This window comes from Thunnus albacares, chromosome 3 (genome assembly GCF_914725855.1).
Source record: "Thunnus albacares chromosome 3, fThuAlb1.1, whole genome shotgun sequence".
Taxonomy (NCBI): domain Eukaryota; kingdom Metazoa; phylum Chordata; class Actinopteri; order Scombriformes; family Scombridae; genus Thunnus; species Thunnus albacares.
In genome coordinates, this window is record NC_058108.1 from 12,721,052 (window position 1) to 12,744,081 (window position 23,030).

Here is a 23,030-nt window from a genome sequence, read left to right on the forward strand (position 1 = left end):
AAAACAAAGGTGCAGTCCAAACATTTTTTAGCAAGCCTTTAATTTTATCCTGTTGCATGTCAAGAGGTTTTTCAGACATGACGTCGCGGCAGCCGCTGGCTAAGATGGGATGAAAATTGACCCAGCAGTCCGCTTTAATTTGTTTAATTATCGATCCAGCGCGTTGTAATCAGCAAGGTGCCAAGCTCAAGGCGAGAAACAGCGGATATAACAAATGGTTAATGGCAGAGTCTAATTGCTGGGGCGCAAGACAGGCATGTAACAAATACTCCTTATCTCAGCACAATACTTGCCATTAGTGAACGGCTGCGGATCAACAAGTAATGCTTCATTATCTGCAGGCGACCAGCAGCAATACAATGCTTGTTTACCAATTGGAGTAGTTTTCAATGCTTTTGGTGTGTAGAAGTATTCATGATGAAGATGAGTAGCCCACATCTGATACAGTGAGGTTACAGCAAAAGATAAGCAGCTTGCCACATGTATCTATTCAGTATTCATCTCCTGTCCCACGCATTTCAAAAAGTGCTGCAGCACCATATGTTCAGCATGTTTTCTTTCTCTCTCACCATGTGTCTGCCACTTAGTCTCCCGTACTGAGGAAAAAATTGCATTAGATGTCAATCAGCTTTTACTTAACTTTCCAGAGTGTAACAAATCTCATTTGTTTCCAGGAACTTTGGAAACTGCTGCAGGCGTAACGTTGAGGTCGACTTTATTATTTTACAAACCCATTCTTTCTTTCTGAAACCAAAGCATGCTGCTGGGACTTGATAGTTTGCAGCCAGATTTGTTTTAGTAGATTCTGCTTTGGTGTTTGGAGCTGAATACTCAAAAGTCTCAAGCTGACCGTTCCTCCTTTCACACCAGGCGTTCAGAGCGCAAGGTCAGATGTATGCATTCACCAGCCAGCAGGCCGAGCTTGACTCCAGGGGCTGTGTGGAAAAGGGCTGAAATCCATAATGATCAGTCTCTCAGGCTTACTGAATAATGCAAAGCTTTATAATAGAACCCACTCTCTAATGGCAGAAATATAGATAAGAACTATTTCACACACTGGCAGCAAACTGCTTGCTTATTTATCCAGCATCTGCAATAGCAGGGGAGAGAAGATGCAGAGGGGGGGATGACTGTAAAACTGACAGTGCTGCAGAAACTAAACAAGAAAGCAAGAGGGGTTGTAGTGAGGGCAGAGGCTGTACGTTGGTGTACTGTGGAGTATGTTAGATAAGGTTAAGATAAGATAAGGTCTTGAGATGTATCACCAAAAATTGTTTTTTTTCTCTCTATTCATGTCTGTGCCATATCTCAAAACGGTTTATCCTGCTTTTCTCTGTTCAGAATCTCCTTCTATTGTCTTTTGCAACTCAAACGATTGTAATTTTAATTGTTAAGGCTTGTAACTCACTCTTTTTGTTTGCTCTTTCCATGTTCCACAAAGTAAGCTTTACTTTCCCTTTTCACACACATCACTACTCCACATCTGACTACTGAGAATTTAGATTTGCTGCCAGGTAACTGGAAGTCGGCGTAGCAGCTCCACTGTCTCTGCTGCACTGACGTCTTCATTTTCAACCATCCCGCAGAGAAGGAGATGAAGGGGGAGTCAGGAGGGAGTTGTCCGATGGAACGTCTGCACTGTGGAGCAGTCTGCAGCTACGCATGTATTCCCACCGGGGACAGTGTGAAAGACTGGAAGAATGGAGCAGAGCAGAAAGAGCTGAAGGAGTATATCAGTTTATACATGCACACAGGTACGTGTGTGCAAAAGTCTAATCAGATTTCAGGTTTATATCTGCATGTTAGGCTTCCTGTCTTGTGAGCTGGTTTCAATTCATGCATAAACACAAAAATAAAGAAGAGCTTGTAAATAGCTCACTCTGTGGGCCCATTATTTTCCTCCAGATGTCCATGTATGTAGATGAGTAACAGGACTGAATGATCTTACCCTGACCGTCAATTCTATAATCAATTGCTCATAACTTCTCAGACCAGAACATTGTTTTATTGATGTCCAGCCACACCAGAGTTATTCCCCTCTCATTAAAACCCAAAGTGACATAAACAAATACTGGTGGCATTATGCGTTCCACTAGGCACTAAGCTAACCTCATCATAATTCTCCAAAGCCCGCACATTAACACTTTTGCTACGACAGCGCTGTTCATCAAGCTGCTTGTGTTGGCCTTGTTGGACTCCCTCCAGAAACAACACTTTCCCCATTAGGCCTTCGCCTCAACAAGTTTGTGGCCAAAATGTGGCCAAAAAAGGAAGTGGGTTTAGTACTTTGCTTCAGACTGATTGAAATGCTAATTCTGCTTCAATCTGGGTAAAAGATATGTGAAGAATGAGATATTTTAGTTTTTTCCTGTGTAAGATTTTAGGAATAAGAGAAGCAGAATGTCTCATGCTGATTTATTATGTAGTTTTAAACAGTATCTACTCCAAAGACATGGTCCATCTACTCCAAAGGCCTCAGTATGCTTCAAGTGAACTAGGTCCTATGACAGGTTGAGCATTAGTGCATTTACATCCACTCAACTAACCAGCAGATCAGTAGTATCAAACTCTTGGTAAAACAGTGAATAAGACAACCACAAAATTGTCAGAGTAGTAGAGTGTTAATGGGATTATAAAACATACAGTATGAAATTGTGTAGGTATAATCACTGAATTTCAAATTGTAACCCTCTATGTTAGTCAGTACTGAACAAAGTGATCATATTACTGTTACATGTTACTGAGTAACTATGTTACAGTTGATTTGTGCAGTAACCGGATGAGGCAAACATACAGGAAACCCATCATTTCCATAACTGAGGTGGAGGACCTGATTTTTTTCCCTTTAGAACACTAGTACCATATAACCAGATTTCTAACCGGCTTTCTACATGTACGCAGGACAAAGACTTCAGACAGCTAAAGACCTCAGACAGCTATGGTATCGCTGTGACGGCAGAGCTGTGGGTTGAAGAGAAAGATCATTACATCCTCATATTCAAAACAACTTCATCCAGAGGCAGAATAAAACTGAAACTAAAAGTTAAAAAGCCTCTAGAAGCTGAATAGTTGACTATCAAAGACATTTAGTTGTACACACAAAAAATGATGGGAATAGATGTTTAAAGAGTGAAAAAGGAGCTTCGGCCAACTTTCACACCTCTGATTGAATGCTTCAGACATTTGAAAGGGAGTTTCAAATGCTGTTAGATGATCTGAAAATCTCTTTGTTTGAAGCAGAAACCTGAGGCCTGAAGTCTTTTGCTGAGAGACTATTTACTTTTATTAGTACAGATAAACTCCCTGTGGATTTGATCTCTGTTTATATTCACACGTGACTCAAAAGGGTTCACAGAAACCTATTAAATGTTTCATTTTATTGCAAAGATGAACTTTTTTCATAAAAACAATAATAAAGAATATGTTTTTTAGCTGGAGTATTACTTCTCACAGTCGTAGCATACTGTATGTGTGAACAAGGCTTGTAACATTGTTACAACACATATTTTGCTTCTGAGAGGTCACTTTTTCCCTCCTCATGAAAATGTCACCATTTGTGCTGACTATATGTGGCTCCAAGACACACTAACCCTTCAATCTGACCCATTTGAGTTCTGCCACAGCATCATCCAGACAGAAATAAATAAGTCTTCTAAAATTTTATACAGAGCTATAATGAAGCTGGAACAGTTCCCACTGAGCTCACAGTCTTAAAGACAAGCCGAAGCACTCAGTGTTTAGTGGCGGAGTGAGGCCATCACACTGTGGGAGCAGGTGTGTTTTAGAACTCAATAACGTTGTGAAGATGAAACCTTGTAAACCAGAAGGGTCTGGAGTGGAAGTGAGTGATAGGGAGAGTGAGCTCTCTGCACATCCCCTCTCAATTACATCAAGTGACCAAAGCGTCTCCTTGTAAAAAACAACTTTGTCCCCACGGCCCTTTGTGGGTTACTTCTCCCAAAAGGAGATTAAATTTTCACTGAGGTTGAAGTGAACATAGTTTAGGGAGAAGGGAAAAAGTGGAGGAAATTTCATCAAACACATCAGCTTTCTATTGCAAATGTACAGAACATAGCAAAAGATGTTACACCTGTTTCTGTTTGGTTATGATTAAATTCTTTTAAATTTAAAGAAGCTTATTGTCTCTGTCCATACTCTAAGCACTTGTCAAAGTGTGGTTTCTGTCACACTTGTCCTGAAATTGTCTCTTTGTCAGGCTACATTTCGGGATACATTGTCACATTATCCACACAGTTCATCAAAGCACAGCGGTGTCATCATTCAGATTCGCTTTTTGGTTCATTTTTCCAGGGTCTACATTATTAATAATGTTGGAGCAAATCTTAGAGATCTCAGCATTGTACCACTTAGTTTATTTATATACAACAAACGAGAAACAGTGATGAACTGCACATGAATAATACAGATGCAAGGAGTTTCTTGATAACACAGCTGGGCTCATAAACTCACCATTTAATAAGCGGAATGTCTTCTAATTATCAGTACAAATAAACTTTGATCTCCTGATGCTTTTTGTTGGAATCACACCTTTAGGGATTGTATACTATAACAACTCCTTTCATCCAGGATGCCAGTTCCTCTTAAATTTCTCACATTTTACACTTGAGTGAAGCTGCTTGATGACTCTGTGTTCAGTTATATTTTCTGTGTGAGCATTTAAGACCTTGAGCGATGACAAATGAGCCGATTTAATCTGAATTTCAGAAGCAACTCCTTTAAATCAGACATTGCTTCTATCATGTACCTTTGATGTTGAGCACAAGGCCACTTGACACTCTCACAGTTTCTCTACAAGGCGCTCACTCTGAAGCACATTTGAGTACAGCAGACTCTGAATGCTTTGTTACAGTCATGTCTCATTAATCTTTACTTTATCCATCACAGTCTTATTTTACTCAGCTGGTGTTATTCTTTTTGGCATTGAGCAGTATCTATCTATCTATCTATCTATCTATCTATCTATCTATCTATTAAAACTCCTCTGCTGCAGTTTTGAATTGACCAGTATGTCTTGTATGATAAAATAGAGGTTTGGGAAACTGCATGTTACAGTTGTGAAAAACAAACAGTGTGTGCACATGCAACAAAGCCTCAGTAGCTCATGTGCAAAGCTGTCTGGTGGTGCACAACAATACGTGGGAGTGCCATCTCTGGATCCTACCCAGGGGCTCTAAAGCAGCCAGGGCCAGCCATCGTTGACATGATGATTTTTCACCAAAATCCCTGAAACAGCAGCCCCTGTGCCCACAAGTGACAATTCAGGGATAGTGATGAATGCTAAAACATAGTGTAACAGTTACATAATAGAGAAGAGCCAATGAACAGAAATGACATTTCTGAGTCAATGAACTGACTCAGAAATGTCAGTTACACAACAATTTCTAAGCCAGCATAAGCTAACATTAGCCACCAGAAGCTATTGGTCATACCAGACCAAGTAAGGTTGTGGCAGCAAAACCCCTGAATGTACTGAATTGATCAAAAGGTGTTTGATTGATTATGGAAGTAACTTTTTATGTGTAAGAGGCATGCTGTGTTATTTCTTCTTTAAAACGTTACATATTCGTAAATGAGCTGTGGGCCTGAACGGGCTTTGTAATTGCTTCCTATATATTTTTATATAATATTATATAATATACATTATATGCTTGACTGACAGGGATTTACAACTGTTTTACCATGGTAGCTGGGAAAAAAACGTATCATTAAAAAAAAATGTAAAAAATAAGTCTGACTAAATACTCAAAGATGCTGCACAGCTTTCATCAACATACATGTATATAATTATCAAAAGTACAATTTGTAAAGTGGTTCTGTTCGGTTCTGTTTGAGCAAAATTTTAATAAAGGCTTTGTTAATCAAAACAGGTGTTTTTGATTAGTTTGTCAAATACATCTTTTTCACAGCAGACATTTTGACCTGTCATAGCAGGAACAGCACAGGTATTACTAATAACATTAATGAGAACTCTGTTCTATTCAAATGTCCCGGTAAGTCAGGACAGTGTGACAGTGAGCCAGCATGTATAATACCAGGACCCTGAAACTGAAGCTGCTAAATGGAATTCAGCCATCATTCATTTTATTATTTATACCTGTGCTTTTCCCACTGTGACATGTCAAAATGTCTTCTGTTATACCACTTTTCACTTTTTTTTTTTTACACTTTTTTACACTTTTTTTCACTGAGAATTTGCTGCAAAGTCTGTATTCTCAAAACAATCAAAGCTGATCTAATCAAGCTATGATGCAAAAAAAGCTGCATGGTGGCTTTAATGTCATACTATATATCTATTTACTTGTTTCATACAGCTGTAATGACCACTTGTAGGGCTTTGTTACATTAATTCTGTTCAGATGATGATTCAATACTGCCTGCCTTTTCATGAAACAAATACAGAAAAAGCATCTCAGTGAGCTGAAGTGGTCTGCACTGGTTTGCTCTCAGACTCAGGCACTCCACACCGCCTACACTCAGTGTGTTTGGGAAGGTGAACAGCAGCTGCTATGGTAAATGCTCCTCACGCTTGTAGTGTGGGCTTGTTCAGTTAATGAGTGTGAACACGTGGCTCCGGTCCTCTCCGAGGAACAAAGCCTGAGCGCCGGCCTCATCACTGGCCTTCCTGCGTGTGCGTGTGTGTGTGTGTCAAAATTGCCTTTTCTAAATTTGAGACAAGAGCTGAGCCTGAAGTGCCACAAATCCTTCCAGCGTCTGCCTTGTCAAATACAAAGTGACATCAGCATTATTGAGGACATCACTTCAAAACTCAAGGTCAAGGTCAATCAGCCCTTATTTTCCTCCTCTCCTCCCCCACTCCCTGTCACTGTCGATCTCTCTCTTTCATTTGTGTGTGTGTGTGTGTGTGTGTGTGTGTGTACTGTCAAGTCTTCCTTTCAGTAAAATAGTAGTATTTTAATAGAGTATTTTTATCCAGTAAATAGTAAATATCCTGTATGTTGTGGAGCCAGAGGTGTGTGTCCCATACTCATTTGTAGTAACAAAAACAAAAAAATAACAAGAAATACTTAGGTCAACTGTTCATGAACCTCTATGCGCTTATTCCTGGCAACCACATTTTCCCAAAGTAAAATATCACTTTCTTAACCTGCTGATGCTGTGGCAGGTAATCTTTCAGTGAGCTTCATGCACATTCATTTTGCTGGGAGGAAGACACATAATGTAGACACACCCCATTCATTCAATTGACTGGGTGTCATCTGGTCTCATATGAACTCATTGATCAAGGGTAAATAGAGACATGGAGGATGTGTGCTCCATGATGCCTGTACGGTCATGAATGAATAGGTACCTGTGTAAGTGGCTATCGATTATCTTGTCAGGAGAAGCTGCTCCTGATTACAGAAGAATTGCATGAACACAGAGGCAATTTAAATATCTCTCAAAGCTAATTATTGACAAAGCTGTTTGGTAGGTTTTAATAAGCACAAGGTTGTCAGATTTGATTATAATTTAAAAACCTGTGTTTAAAGCATTTCTGTGGCTTTATCAACAAATTTCTGCAGGTTGCCAAAATGTTGCATAACGCAACAGCAAAGGCAGCATGTAGCAATCCATGGTCATGTTATAATGTATCTTTTTTTTAACTGCCATTCCTTCTCATTATTGAGATTAATTCAGAAGCATCAGGTTCACTGTGTTGCAGATGTGATCATTTGATTAATTGTAAATTTCTGTTTTTGCCTTGAAAGATATTAATCCAGCTTTGCTTATTACTAAACACAGGAGAAGTAGCCTCGTCCTCAATATGCATGTTTTAAAAAATAATTAATTCATGGATAATAAATCAAATCTACTTTGTCAGTAATATATCAGCCATCAGTGTATCAGGTTTAAACCCTTCAAAAAATTGTTGAAACAAATCTTACTTCTACAGTTCAGACAAATCTGTTCTGACTGATGAAAGTAAAATCATGATAATAATAATAATAATGAAAATCAGCTTAAATGTTTTATTGACTTTTACACACTTTTCATTTTTTATTTCCATCTTCTCTCACATAAATCTTATATGGCCAAACAGAGTGTAAAGTCTATTTCTTTGATTTTAGAATTAAATATATTTTTTATTTCACACACTGACATCTCAGCAATTGCTGTTTCATTTTGTTTTGTATGACAAATTATGGACTTTTGCAAAAATATTGAGCAAAAAATATATATTTAAATGAAAACAGAGAAATTATGTTTTATTGTAATTTTGGTGAACCAACCCTTTAAGGAACCTGAACTAGCAAATCTAGCATGATTCATCAATATTTTTAGCAGCTCATTCCACTCAGATATGGTTGAGGAGGAGTAAGTTGAATCTTGCGTTTTTGTAAAAATGTTTTTTTCAGATTTATCATATCAGCCACATTCTGCTCTTCTGCATTAGCATTTTCCCTCCTCAGTTTATCGGGGTCTGAGATCAGTTAGGTAAAACTGTGTGATTGATCTTATGAAACATCTGATTCATGTGGTGAGAAGTTACAGCTGCAGAAGATCAATGTTCATAGACCTGAAGGATTCCATGTTGCTATGTTTCGTCTCCAGGCGCATCATTTTAGCAGGTTTCACATTTAAACATAAACAAAACCCCAAGTCTTGACCTTGAAGAAAACCAAGTTTTACAAGTTTTATTCAATGATTTCTTTAAAAGAAAGACTCAGTGATGATTTTTTTCAATGTGACTTCTTCCAAACACCTTTTTACTCAGACAAAACAACTTTCAGCTGGAACATGTGAGATTTTCAGGCTTTTAAAAAAAAGCAACATATTTGCCATTGAGACCATCACCACCCTCATAGTCAATATTCCATAATTTATTTTTTTTTGTGAGTGACATTAATCAAATGCAACAATATCCTCAACTGTGTGAGCATGGTTTTTTAAGAGACCCACATTTCTGTAGAGCTGGGACATATGGCTAAAAACTTATATTTCCATATATTATAGCCTTCTAACATGTAAGTTAGAAGCCTTTAATAAATACCACAGGATTTGGACAGGACATATTAGATCTATGAAAAAATGTTTTTAATGTTAAAAAAAATCACAAGAGATTTTACTCCATTTAATTAAAAGTTAGTCATCATTGTCAGATAAACCCCTATTGCCCCCACTGCTCTCTGTGCATTGTGCACTGTAATTAGTTTGTGGTAACTTGATTAAGTACAAAGTTATTTAACAAATTAACCACATAAGCAAAGTGTAAAATAATAAAAATCTATAGATTTAGCTTGTAAGCTCACAAGATGGGGCCTTAAAAACAGGTAAGAATGCAGGTGTTTTCTTCTGTTTAAATGGGTTTTGGTGGTGCATACACTTTTAACAAAAAGCCTCTGGGCCCCATGAGGATCTGGGGTCCTGGGGCAGATGCCTGCTTTGCCCAGTGCGTAATCCAGCCTTAGGTCACACTGCCTTAGACTGAATCTCCACATGTACGTATTAAAATAATTAAATGAACCAAAATGCACATAAAGAGCAATAAAATCACTGCATGCTAGCAAGAACGTCTTCCTTTATATTTTCAAATAAGCACCACAAATATTATTATATTATATTTTTAAATATTTGCTCTTTTTGTCTTATGTGTGGCATATACTGTATAGTAATATTGTGGGTTAAGTACAAGCCTTAAGTACTTGCACTTTGTTATTTCCAGCAGATGCAGATTTTATGACATTTCATGGAGTGCATGGCAAAATATTGCATGTTCAGTTTTTTGGGGGTTTTTTGCTGGCAGTTGAGAAGGAAACTGTCTTCAATATAGCATGTTGCATTTACCTTAGTAGAGCCTAATTCTAGTCTTATTGAAGTGTTTTGTTGCAGTGTTGTGTGTGTGTTCTCTTGGAGGAGGAAGAGGAGGAGGAACCTGCTTAGGGAAAAACCCGCAGGCTGCTTGTTGTGTTGTGTATAACATTGCTTTTATTGTCTCGGACACAACACACATTGAATTAATGATGACCTTACTGAATAGAAATGAATCTAGAATTAAATACACTTGTACTGTATATACTCATACTGTATGGTGAATGAAACAATTATCATTGCTATCAAACTTTGGTAAACCCTGTAAATTTGACAGAACGTGTAAGGTTTTTTATTTATGCTCTGCAGTGTGTCAGATGTAAATTTACTGTCAAAGGATGCTGTTAAGATTGTGCCAAAGCCTGACATCTCTCCAACAGCAACCATGTGCCTTCCCTTCAACAGGCCCAAGATTTAATCCCCAGCCTGCAAGCCCTAGTCCTGACCTCCGCCAGGTCCTGGGTTTGTTCCTGACTCCCCAGGCTGCCATTAAAACTCCCAAAGATGTGCAGGTCCAAGAAGTCATCCCCATTCCCCGGGCCTTCACCTCAGGAGCATGTTGTCCTGCAGAGTGAGACACCTCTGATGATCCACGGTTACTCTGGTGAAGAGTATTAGAGAATTAGGACTCTGTGGGCATGTCATGCTGAAGTGTGTTTGGAAAATTTAAAATTTAAAAAAAAAAATTTTTTAACCTTTAGTTATTCAGGGAAGTTTCATAGAGAGGTATCTTCTCTTTTTCAGGAACGCCCTGATCACATTCATACAGTTGCACACATTAATACCTGGAAGCTGCCCTGTACAACCACAGTCAGATCTGCCCGCCACTGGGCAGCTCCACTGGAGCAGTTGAGGTTAAGGGCCTTGCTCAAGGGCACCTCAGTGGTGGTGATGAGGGAGGGGCAAACACTGCTGTTTCACTTTCCCCCACCCAGATTTATCCTGCCGGTCCGGGGATTGAATTGATGACCTTGCAGTCACACGCTTGCTTCTCTTACCTTAAGGCCACCACTGCCCCCCTGTCTTCAGCTTGGACAAATGATTAAACAGCACGCCTGTGGGAGAAACTGAATTGTCCACAATTGACCATAGAAGAGAATAAGGATGGACTCCTGAAAGTCACTGAATCAAAAGGGGGCAAAAGGAATCTCTTCACCCCTAATAGATGTGGACATCTCAGGTGAACTGGACCCTTGGGAGCTGGGTAGGAAAAAAACTCAACTAAACTAAATGAAGTAATTCTAGGACAAGAAATACAGCAGTTGTAAAATATCATAAGTAATATAAAATATCTTAAATAACAAGAAAACAACTGTGAAAATAGAATTCTTTATTCAGATGATCTTGCAGAAATCCAACGCCCATTACATTTTAATAAATACACCAAAGTAGTCAGAGGAACATGAGTGCAGCCCCAGCCTCCACCTTCATCAACAAACAACACCTACAAGCTAGAGTCAGACTGCAGCTTCTGACATCAAGTTGCACCTCAGCCTCCACCTACAGTCATTAACATGCAGCCTTCACAAAGCAAGCTCGAGTACCACGCTCCATCTGCAGCCTTTGCCTTCAAAAAGCTTCTGATTACAGTGTCCATCCTTCTTATTTCCCCCTCATCCTGAATCTCCTCAAAATGTAGCTATGGCCCCAGCTTTCCAATAGCACCTTCAAAAGGTCAGCTGCAGCTGCAGCCCCAGCCACTGCCACAGCCATCTGACAGCCAGCTACATCCCTAGTCACTAGCCTCCACCTGCAGCCCCTGGCAACAAGCTGCAACTTCAACATCAGCCTACACCTTTTCAGCAGTCACAGTCTAGACTTGAAGCCTTCACCAAGAGACATCATGTGTCTGCACACAGGTTTATACTCTTGGCTGTGGCCAACAGCCTTGACCTGCTGCTTCAAATTTAAGCCCTGCAACCCAAGAATCCCTGATGCCTCTGACAAACAACCAAAGCTGATCCAGCCACTACCTGGAGACTCTGCTGCCAGTCAATTCCAGATGCTGTTAGCTGCCTCCAGACACCTCCAGACACCTCCAGCTGCCTCCAGCTTCCGCCTTCAGTGGCCGCCAACTGCCTCGGACTACCTCCAGCTGCCTCCAGCTCCTCAATTTCAATAAAGCCACGAGCAGCCTCAGCTTCTTACAAATTGAAAAGTTTCATTTCTTGAATGATGATTTTACTTTATTCTTGCTTAAAATATGTTGATGTCTTCTTTTTGCAGTACCGGTACTGGTCCAGTCACAGCCTGCAGCCTCTGCCACCCAACTGCAGCCAACCATCAGCCAGGTTCTTCATCAAATCCCACCTGCTCCATCCAGCACCAGCCTTCATTTACAGCCTCAGCCTACAATGTTTGGCAGCCAGCTTCAGCTTCCATCTGCAGCTACTGCCTGTAAGTTGCAGCCTCAACCTTTTCCTGAAGGCTTTGGCAGCCAGTATGAGCTCCAGCAGTCATAACCTGCAGCCTTTTCTGTCTGCATGCTGCCACTTGGAGCCTCAGTTCTTAGAGAGACAGCTGCAGCCTGAGCCTCCACCCACAGCCTCTGATAGTAAGCTGATAGTAAGCTGCACCCCCAAACCAGTCCCTACAGTGTTTAAGTGTGCTTTAAAGCCAGCAAGAAGGTTAATGGAAGATGAATGTCTTAAACACCAAGATTTTGTTTTCTTTGTTCTTGCTGAACAATATGTTGACGTTGTCTCTCTACAACCTTACCTTTCACAGTACCTCAGTACCAGTGCAAGAACAGCTACATCTCACAGCTTCAGCCTCCATCAGCCAGTCTCTTCCCCAGATGCAGCCTGCTCCTCCCAGCCCCAGACTCCACCAAGCTGAACTGCATCCACAGACACTGCCCACAACCTTTGGCATTCAGACTCAGCTTCCCCCCACAGTTACTGCCTGTAAGATGGCATTCAATGACATTCAATCTATAAAACACAATCATGGAAAAAGGAAGATCACACCATAAATAATACGATTTATTTTTTTTTGATTGATGTTAGATGTGTTCAACCTTGCTTTTCTCAGTACCTCAGCACCATTCTCTGCAGCTATTGCCAGTCAACAGGAGCCCCAGCGTCCAACTGCAGCTTCTGGCATCCGGCCATTTACCTCTGCCATCCAGCCTCTGCCTGCCCCTGCAGCTCCAGCCACAGCCTTCATCTAAAAAGCATCTGACAGTCAACGTCATCCACTGCCTACAATCCTCAGCTTCCACCTGCAGCTACTGCCTGTGATTTGCAGTCTCAGTCTTTGCCTGCAGCTCCTGAAAGCCAATTAAAGCCTGAAATCTTCAGTCTGACTTGTTAGAGCAACTAGTCTCAGCCCCAACCTCCACATGCAGCCTCAGAATTCAAAAACCAACATCCCCGTGTAGCCTCCAACAGCCAGAAACCAACCGAAATAAAGTAAAAATTCAATTTCACTCAACAATCTCTTGGGCTAATTATTTATTAAGTTTCATTCTATGTCAAAAAATTGCTTTATGGAGTATAATGAGGTATACAGTGAAGCATGTTGCATTTTTCCTAAATATATTATTTTAAAAAATGGTAACAGTGCATTGTACATCAAAAATTATTTTTCCCTAATAATTTCTTTTCAACAGAATGAACTCATGCTCATATATGGGCATATATAATTCTTGATCTGACATAAGTCTGCATTTTAAAATATAAATTTTAAGTTTGATTGTCATTTATCACTAACCAGACAATAAACAGGACGTAATATTTTAAATTAACTCCTAAATTAACTTTTAAATCAAATTCTGTTATATTTTGATTTACAAAGAATAGACCAGATGATAAGTGTTCACACTGAGGTTTGTGGATCTTCTGGAGTAACAGGGATGTTTTTGGACAGACACATTGCTGTTGAATTTTACAAATGTATTTTGCAATTCTTTGAGAAACACAAATAAAATTTTGTCCGCTTCCCCTGTATTGGATAAGTGGGTAGCCAGTCTCAACCTCAGTTTTCATAAAGAAAGGCCCAGCACTAACTATCATCATCAGCCATTTCTGCCTGCACACTCTGCAGCTACAGCCCTTCGATAGCCATTTCCATCAGCATCTGCATCCTCATCTTCAACTCAAACCCGTGCCTGCAGCTTCTGACAGCTAAGAAAATCATTTCATGTCTGTCTAAACATCAACCATCAGTGAATATCATTTAAAGCAATCATTGTCTCACAAATTTCACATGGGGACTTAAATGGATTTACAATTCATATTCTCAGTCAACCTTGAGCGTGAGTTATGAAGGCTGCGGCTTTCACTGGAGTGGCCTATGCTCAGAGAGTAAACACTGATCATCATTATGCAACACAGTACAAAGCATTAATCACTGCAGCAGTGTTTTTATTGATGTACTGTAAACTTGGCTTGAAACAGCAATGGGACGCATGATTAAGGTGGACAGAGTTTGGCCTTTTTTTGGCGGAAGACACACAAAAAAGCTCAGAATAACCTTTTATTTTCCTTGAAACTTTGTCAGAAGAGTTTGAATGAGAGTGTGTATATGGAGTTTTTAGCTCATCTAACTGTAACACATTTTAATTGTTGTTGAACTTGATTTATGACAGTGGTGAGTGAGAAAGTTCCTGTAAAATATGTATCTTTATGAGCTATGAAAGCACAAGAGAAGAGGATTAATGCTCCATTACAGATCTTGTGTCTCCCATTTCCTTCTTGAGAGGAGTCAATGTTCTACTGGCGTCCCATTGGAGGATCACATGATAGCAAAGCTTTCCTCTCCTGAAACACTCCCTCCCTCAAATCTATCCATCAGTCTCTTTTCTCTCTGGCTATTTCCCTCGCCTTGTTGCAATCAATCCTTGAAAACAGGACTTTTAGCCTTTTCCTGCCCCTGTCAGATTTGTCTCTGGGAACAGCTCCAGCTTCCAGGACCCAACCCAGTTGATCATGTCACCTTGTTCCCTACATGTAAGACGGGTGTATGAGGAGGAAAAAGAAGACTAATCTTCTCTTTCTTGTCCTCCCTCTGTTACCCATCAGCCATCCCAGGGTCCCAACCTCTATCACACCTTGGAGATTGGATTGGTTCCCCCCTGCAGAGGACACTGCGACTGAAAGGCGAGAGGAACAAATTCAGTCGGATGTAACTATGAGTTTCTTACACACCAGATTGCTCTGGCGCTGTTAGTGTGGCAAGCCAAGAGGCCGTAGCGGTGATTGCTACACTGGTAAATGCATAAAGAGGGATGTTTTCATGCTCCATCCATCTGGTGTAGCGTTTTCATGTTTTCTGATGAGCTGATGGCCCAAAAGAAAGCTGTTGGTCATCTCAGCGCAGAATTGTCCTTTGTGCCCAAGACATACTGTGTTGTGCTTGGTTAAAGTCATCAAGGCCCTCAAGCAAATCTCTTTGTTCACCAGGAACAAACTGGTAAACATATTGATTGTGCTCCCCCAATTACAAGGCTCTCAGTAATGTCATGACCAACTGCCTGAGTGAGTACGCGCAAACTGGTGTTAGATTTAGACTCGCGGACAGATGGGACAGCTTTTTCTCTCTCTATCTTTCAAAAACAAACCTTTGGCTCCTGCTGTTTGAGAAATGAGTGTGAAGCTTGACAGCAAAGGATGATGGGGAAATAACATGTGTAAATTCACTTTGACTCACGCAGGTGCTGAGACCAGCGAGGTTTTGCACGGCAAACATCACCATATTGTTGAAGACAAACAAATAAAACGTGAAATGATCTTATTCATGTCCTTCTTACATTTACATTTGTGTTTATAATCAATATTTTATATCAACAATGAAACGCATGACTATTTGTGTGAGAAAGTGATTGCTTGTATTGATGAACCCACAGAATTTCTACCAAACTCTGCAGTTCCCTCAAACTCTACAGAGCTTTTTAGTGTCTTTCAGCTCATTGTTTTAGTTTTTCAGCCTGCAGCTTTATTGTATTGGTGAACTATCACTGCTCTCATCATTTTTTGCCACAGTAGGCAGCTGTAAATCCACTGTACACTTCCTACTCAGCATCAAATGGCAGACAGACAAAATTAGCAACTAGCTGGTTACCATAGTGGAACATTTAGCAGCCAAAGTACCAAATATTTCCCTTAGGAGCTGGTGGACACAAAAAACACAATAAAAGAAGAGGAATATTCAACCTACTTTCATCAAGTGGCAGGAAACACAACTCCAAATTAATGCTAGCGTAATGTTGCTCCTTATTTGCTTGATGTGTAAATAGACAACTGTTTGCTAACAAGTTCACTATGTCAACTTAGAAGGTGATAATAAGTCAGATGTTGTGTTCCCTCTGCCCCCAAGTAGCCAAAAAAATCCATTATTGAACTTTTAAATAATAAAAAATAACGTTTTACCCTCAGTGATTCACCATTCTGAGGGCACCTCTGTGACTTAAATAGAGCACAGGCTACTTTTAAAACACTCCCACATGCAGTGAGGGATTTTAGAACATCTGCTCCCCTGCTATTTTGTGATGGATGCAGCTATCAGATGAACTGGCTGACTGAACACATCACACAGAGTGAAGACATTCTGCACGTCTTCACTTGGCTATTAAATTAGCCAAACTCCATACACTTGGCACTAATGGTACATCTATTCCATGATTACTGGCAATAATGAAGTGACATGTGTGGAATACGTTCTATACTGTGTAAGATTAGAGCAATATTTCACATTAAATTATTGTAAAATGTTTTCATTTGATGGATCTAATTCAATACACTTTTGATAGAAAGTTCTCTTAAGAAAAAGAGGCTGGGAATAAATGAAGGTATTTATTTCATGTGTGCACTCTGGACCCCCTTTGAGAATAATTTTACAACACATTTTATGGAAACTAATTTCATTTTAAAAGATAGACAGTTAGTTACAGTTACTTCAATTTTTCATTTAAATCTTTGGTTGACATTATCTGTTGTAAAAAAGAAATAAAATTATATATATGTATGTATGTATGTATGTATGTATGTATGTATAAGCAGGGGATATGTAGTCAGTATTGGAGTATAATGGATCTGAAAGAACCGCCCTGATGTATGGAGTCACACAAGATCAGTTCTTGGGCCCCTCCTATTCATCCTTTACATGCTTCTTCTTGGTCAATTCTCTAAGACTGTAAGGTTAGTTATTATTTTCTACCATTGATCGCCTTTTAAATCTTTTCCAACTTATTGATAAAACTTTGCATCCTTCTTTGACAATAAAATTACCAATATCCAAGCTAGTATTGCAAATAATCTTACAAATCAAAAATCTGCTGGTACTTCTCGGGGAAATCTAAACTTCTTTTCAAAAATTAGTGAAGCAGAACTCCGGAAAATCATTACACAGCTGAAATCCTTCAGTTGCTCCCTCGATGCCATTCCCACTTTCTTTTTTAAGGAAGTTTTAGATAGTTTCATTGATGATGTACTGGATATTGTGAACTGCTCCCCAGAGACAGGCATCTTCCAAATATACTCAAAACAGATTTAGTCAGGCCTTTACTCAAAAAGCACACTCTTGACCCTTCTGTTTTGAGTAATTTTAGGCCCTTTTCAAACCTGCCTTTTCTAGGTAAGATTTTAGAAAAGGCTGTGTTAAAACAGTTGGATGCATTCCTGCAAAAAAATGAGATCCATGAAAAATTTCAGTCTGGCTTTAGAAGAGGTCATAGTACCGAGACAGCACTTATAAAAGTAACAAATGATCTCAGAGTGAGCGCAGATAATAAAAACTTTTCAGTCCTTGTGCTTCTTGATCTAAGTTCTCATGGTCTACACAGTCGACCATGAGATACTCTTAGACAGACTTGAAAGTTTGATGGGGCTCTCTGGAACTGCGCTGAATCGGTTCAAGACTTACCTCACTGGCAGAAGCTATTTTGTCAGCCTTGGTGAACATGTGTCCAACAAGTGTGACTTTCTCTTTGGTGTTCCTCAGGGTTCAATTCTTGGTCCGCTACTGTTCTCCTAACTTCCACACCAGGTGCTCAAGCTGTAAAGACTGATAATTACACCTTGAGGTGGACGGGCAGTCCACGCCTTTACTTGAAGAGTTTACCAACTTTTATGTAAACAGTGTCACGGCTCTTGTCAATCAGAAAACAATCGGAAACAATTGCTTCCGATTGGAGCAATTGTTTGCAACCACAGTGTAAATTTTCATTGTTACGCAGATGACACCCAGTTATATTTATCTGTAGCACCAGACGATAAAGATGCCCTAACTCCCTTGATAGATTGCCTCTCTAGCATTAAACAGTGTATGAGCGGTAACCTCCTTAAATTAAATAAAGATAAAACAGAAGTTATCATTGACTCTGAATTGAATTTTAAAAGTCATGTCCACAACGTTACAAAGACAGCTTGTTATCATTTAAGAAACATTGCAAGAGTCAGACCCTACCTTACTTTGGAAGATGCCAAGAAACTCACTCATGCCTTTGTTTTTTCACGCTTAGATTACTGTAATGCATTTTATACTGGTTTACCAAATAAAACTATTGATCAGCTGCAACTCATTCAAATCTCAGCAGTAAGAATTTTAACCAAAACTAGGAAAGGGGAACATATTGCACCAGTATTAGCGTCATTGCACTGGCTACCTGTAACGCTGAGGATAGATTTTAAAATTCTTTTACTTGTTTTTAATGCCCAAAAAGGTCTAGCACCTTCATATCTCTCAGATTGCTTGTCAGAATATGTTCCATTCGCTTAGGTCGCTTAATGCTGGCTTGTTAAATGTGCCACAAACAAAATGCAAAAAGTATGGTGAGGCAGCTTTTTGCAGCTATGCACCAAAGATCTGGAACAAACTCCCACCACATATTAGATAAGCATCCTCTGTTGATATTTTCAAGAAGCAGCTCAAAACTTATTTTTATGGTCTTGCTTTTAATGAACTCAACCTTTTATTTGCCTTTTACTGTTATCATCTGTTTTTTTTACTACCTGTTTTATCTTTCTTATCTCATGATTTTACCTTTTTTATCTTCTTACCCCTTTTTATCACTGTTGTTTTTTGTTTACTGTATTTATCTTTCTCCTTTCTTTTAATATTTTAAAATATCTATTATTTTGTTTGTTTGTACCTCTTCCTGTAAAGCATTTTGAGCTGCATTTTATGTTATGAGGGGTGCTATATAAATAAAGTTTATTATTATTATTATTATTATCATTGCTATGCAGATGACACTCAGATTTATCAGGGACTCTCACCAAATGATTATGGTCCTATAGAGTCACTTTGTCTGTGCCTTGAGAAATTAAACAGTTGGACACAACAAAATTTCCTTCAATTAAACAAAGACTGAAATAATTATTTTTGGCAATAAAGAAAGAAGGCTGGCACTTAGTGCTTACCTTGGTTTTAGAGCACTAAAAACTAACACCCATGTCAAAAATCTTGGTGTAATCATTGATGAGGATTTAACTTTCAGTGGCCACATCAAAGCTGTAACAAAATTGTCATTCTGGCATCTTAAAAACACAGCTAAAATGAGAAGCTTTGTGTCCAAACAAGATTTAGAAAAGATCATTCATGCTTTTATTTCCTGTAATGCACTCCTTATTGGTCTCCCTAATAAGACCATTAGACAGTTGCAACTCATTCAAAATGCTGCTGCTAGTATACTGATAAATGCCAAGAAGAGAAAACACATTTCTCCAATTCTTAGATTGCACTGGCTTCCAGTTAAACATAGATTTGATTTCAAGGCATTACTTATTGTCAGTAAGTCACTCAATGGTCTGGGCCCAATACATATCGCAGATATGTTTGCTGAGCACAAGTTGGGTAGGTCTCTCAATTAAGCAGGGACTGCTCAGTTAGTGGTGCCCAGAGTTTAAGCCAAATGTGGTGAAACAGCTTTAGCCATTATTAGTGTTTTTTTGTTTTTTTTTAAATATATCATGCAGAGTCAGTAGATATAATGGGTTTTAAAATATATTATGCAGAGTTAGTAGATATTAGTGGGTTTTTTAAATATATCATACAGAGGTAGTAGATATCACTGGGTGTTTGAATATATTATACAGACTTGGGAGAATTACTGGGTGTTTAAATATATTATGCAGTCAGTAGATATTAGTTCGGTTTTTAAATATATTATGCAGACTTGGTATGTGTGTTTATGTGTTCGTGTGTGTGTGTGTTTACATGTGTGTGTCGTAGGAACAACAGCGGTGACGTTTCATGACAGCCTCGCGCAGCCTCGCGGCCGCTCCAACAGTGCATTCTGGGTCCAACCCAAGATGGCTGCGCCCTTGCAGAAGTGCTGAAGCAGTGCCTCTCCGGAGAAATTATCGGGATTGTTTGAGAGATTTCCACGGAAACCGTCGCACCAAACCGCCGAGCAGCGACGCTGGTTTGTAGAAGAAGACCATACCACCGCAGTCATCGATAAGCGCGGCCCGTGCCTCGTGTGGCTGTGGCAGACTGTCCGCGTGAAGATGGGCCTGGTCTCGAGCCGCTTCCCATAGCGCCGCGCGGCGCGGAGAGGAGCCGCACGTTCCCCTGCAAACACGCGCCCGTGCAGCTCGGATTTGACGGGTTTGACATACTGTACAGGCTGTGGACGCTGCCCTACAACCTCCTGACCAGGATAGTTTGTGCTACCGTGTCTGTCATCGTCCGGAGGCGGAGAGCGTCCCCGGCCCGGGCTGACCCCGACACCGCCACCGCTCCGAGGTCTGCACCGCCGCCAGCGACATGTCTGTTCACCTGCGCTCTGTGTGCTCATGTTGCAGCCGGGGAATGGTTTTACATAGCGCTACTCTCTCTTGCAGTGTGACAGGTTTATTTGCAAACAACTACTGGCTAGCGAAGAGCCCCAGCTGTGACGTCAGCTTTAACACAGCCAGTCCGTGTCAACACGACTTAAAGGATAGGTTCACAATTTCTCGTATTTGTCTTTGAAACAACAGTCAGGTGCTCATATGAACAGTGAAAGAGCTTTTCCTGGGTGTAATCATTCCTCCAGTTCATACTGGCTACAAAAAGATCCCCCTCAAATGTGCTTTAAGTGTAAGTGATGGGGGCCAAAATCAGCAGTGTCCACACAGGTATTTTGTGCAAAAATGAATTTAAAAGTTGATCTGAAGCTTATATGAGGCTTCAGCAGTCTTAGCAGTCTTTTTAGCATCAAATTCCCTCTTTGTGTTCCCTCAGTGTTTCTCTGTTGAGCTGCGGTGGAAATATAATAACAAAAAGAGGGACTTTGACACTAAACAGATTTTGTAAGTGCATTATGAAGGGATCTTCTAATGGTCAGTATGAACAAGAGGAATGATTACAGCAAGAAAAACCTATTTCAAACTTTATTTAAGGCACCTGAGTGACTATTGTTTTAAGACTTGTGAACTTGTCCTTTTAATATAGGGTCACATAACACATTACCAAGCTAGCACCTCTCTGCCTAGAGGTGTGTTCATGTGCGCAGCGGGAGCCCAAACATGACATCATCCAGGTGCTGCTCTCTGTCAAAGAGTTAAAGCAACCTGGATGGAAGAAAGTAAGCAGCTACCCTGTTAGCAGAGTTAAGTGCTGCTGTTGATTTGTAAAAATCCAGATGTGAGCATGTGTTTTGGTTTCAGTTGTTGTGGTTTTCATTGACAGCAGAACATCAAAAATGACTCATAACCAACATCCCATCAACATCAAACTGTTCTAGCTAAAGGTCATGAATTGCAAAACAAAGCTATTGTGGTTTTTCAGATTCTCAAATTTCAGTATTGGGGTTTTTTTTTTTTTCAATATAAATGTCATTTATTGTATTCAAAACCGACTCTCACTGGTTTGTTTTTACAGGCAGTAAGTGAATGCATCACTGGCTTGACATTAGTAGAGGAACACAAACACTTGATGCTTGAAACATCACAGCTGATGTATTGTTGTTGCTTTGTATTGTTTGGGATTCTTTGACACAAATGCCTTTACAACGCCAATATTTTTTTGATATCTAAGACCCTGTTTATTCTTGGTTTTAAAATGTTTCTTGGGCAATTGGATCACAAGTGGACAGCGCTAAACACTCAAACCACTTACTTGCCAAGGTGGTCTGGGACGCATTTGACCACATATCCTTTGTAGTGCTAATGCGTCCTGATGCGAGAAGGATATAACAGGAAAACATTTGGAATAGTCTGTGCATGTATATTAGTTCTGAAACATTTTTGTTTTCCTAACAAGCCTGTGTGAAACAAATCTGGCGCTTGTCTGGCGATAGTCTGATGTAATAACTGTGCGCGGGGCTCTTTGACTTTCTAGTGGAAGTGATGTAGGCAAGAATGAAATCTGAACACAAGTGAAACGCATTTTAAAACAACCTCTTTCTTTGAGGATTAGATGTAGTTCTGTGTGAAACCATTTTTTCACTTAAAAAAAGAAGCTAAACTTCTCAAATGTTAAATATCAAGCAGATGAAGAATTTTGCCCATTTTGTCTGAAATTGGCAACTTTTGATTTAAAACAGGAATTATCTCACCAAAGAATAAGTAAACAAGTATTATATAGATGTTCTGTGTTTACTGTCAAATTTATCATTTCTCAGGCATCTCACCATTAAAAAAACAAAAACTACATTAGTCTAATGTTGGATTAGTCATAATAGTGTGGCTGCATAGATTCTTTGGCTTCCCAATATTGCAAAATATCTTTCTTGAGCCGGATGGTTTGTTTTAGCACACACATATTGGCAGGTAGCATCATGGCAGAGAACACACAGCCTGATGAGGAGAAAATTTCTCAAATTCCTTCAAGTAATGTCTGAAAGATATTTTTATTTTTTTCAGTAGGATTTTTTGATCTTTAGGGGAAACCCTAATAGCTGTTTTCATTGTTGTCGTGAGATTAGAGTACCAGCCACAGTCAAAATTACATAGTGTTGGTTAGCGTTAGTTTCCCACCTGGATTGCAAAACAAGAGGTCCCCAGGATCTGTGTTTAACCTGAGCTCTCCCCTGCAGGGCCCTGATGAAAATGGACTCAGATTTGCTTCATTCCCCGGCCGTGGGCCTGGCAGAGGAAGAGGAGGCCGACATGAATGACTGGAAACTTCCACTGGCCTTCATGAAGAAGCGGCACTCAGAGAAGATTGAGGGCTCCAAGGCCTTAGCGCAGAGCTGGAGGATGAAAGACAGGGTAATTTTCTTCTCATCTACTCTCAGCTCAGGTCGTAGGAGGCTCTTTCTCCTGTAGCTC

General features: G+C 39.8%; 1 protein-coding gene across 3 annotated transcripts in view; it reads left to right on the forward strand.

The window, feature by feature from the left end:
- Positions 1 to 20,064: 20,064 nt before the first annotated feature.
- The window catches only part of rptor (regulatory associated protein of MTOR, complex 1), a 179,034-nt gene continuing 176,068 nt past the window's right edge, over positions 20,065 to 23,030 (forward strand). For all 3 annotated transcript variants that reach the window (XM_044346469.1, XM_044346470.1, XM_044346471.1), the window contains exons 1-2: positions 20,065 to 20,520; positions 22,796 to 22,970. In XM_044346469.1, coding sequence (XP_044202404.1) covers positions 22,803 to 22,970 — 168 coding nt within the window. In that variant the 5' untranslated portion in view covers positions 20,065 to 20,520; positions 22,796 to 22,802. The remainder of the gene's footprint in view (positions 20,521 to 22,795; positions 22,971 to 23,030) is intronic.